Genomic DNA, 827 nt, shown 5'->3' with positions numbered 1-827 from the left:
AGTCAAATTACATGATAGGCTTACTCAATATTCATTTACATATTACGTTTACCCTACTTCGTGTGGGGAAAAAAACAACTTTTAACTTACATTTGAAAAGAACACCACAAATGCAATGTATTGAGTGCGATTCATGATGTTTATCCTCAAGTCAACGCTCTGTAAGTGATGCTACTAAAATATATTAGTATATAAGTATTATTGCTGTTATTCTGTAGATATAATTCACAAATTTCAACATCGGCCTTTAGTGCGCACCGACGCCCTCCCTTTAAAACTAATGCGCGGATTACTGGCATTATAAATGCCATATATGTGATCAAGGCCCTATTACAAACATTTCCCTGAATTATAGGTCTAACCTATCAATCCTAGAATTATCAATCGTAACACATAAAACGATAAGATAAACTCCAGTAGTGTGATGGACGGCTTTCTGTTGGAGCGATTGGTACAGTGGTTGTGTTCCAAGGCTACCTTTCAATGTCCTCAGAGAACGGAGAAGGTTGCAGCAATTCCTTCTGATACTTAGGATACATTAAGACACCACAGAATGCATGTCAACGGCGGAGGAAGCGGGGGAGGGGCAGGGGACCATCCCCCACTTTTTCTAGGGGTCCCCCCACACTTTTGTGACTGTTCCCAACACCAGTGACAAACATTTTACGAACGCTGCAATGTCATCATCATCATCATTATTATTATTAGGCCTATTATTATTATCATTATTATTATTATTATTATTATTATTATTATTATTATTATTATTATTATTATTATTATTATTATTATTATTATTATTTGGTGCTTACACCTTGTTTATTTGC

At 35.7% G+C, this 827-nt stretch overlaps 1 protein-coding gene across 1 annotated transcript in view; it reads right to left on the bottom strand.

The window, feature by feature from the left end:
• The window catches only part of LOC117105508 (fibropellin-1-like), a 12,803-nt gene extending 12,264 nt beyond the window's left edge, over positions 1–539 (bottom strand). Inside the window, exon 1 of the mRNA XM_033246671.1 lies at positions 478–539. Coding sequence (XP_033102562.1) covers positions 478–539 — 62 coding nt within the window. The remainder of the gene's footprint in view (positions 1–477) is intronic.
• Between the last annotated feature and the right edge of the window lie 288 nt (positions 540–827).

This window comes from Anneissia japonica, unplaced genomic scaffold (genome assembly GCF_011630105.1).
Source record: "Anneissia japonica isolate Jap-2015-1 unplaced genomic scaffold, ASM1163010v1 scaffold2030_len652032_cov178, whole genome shotgun sequence".
Classification (NCBI taxonomy): Eukaryota; Metazoa; Echinodermata; class Crinoidea; order Comatulida; family Comatulidae; genus Anneissia; species Anneissia japonica.
The sequence above is the reverse complement of the archived record's forward strand: the minus strand, read 5'-3'. Positions and strand labels throughout refer to the sequence as shown.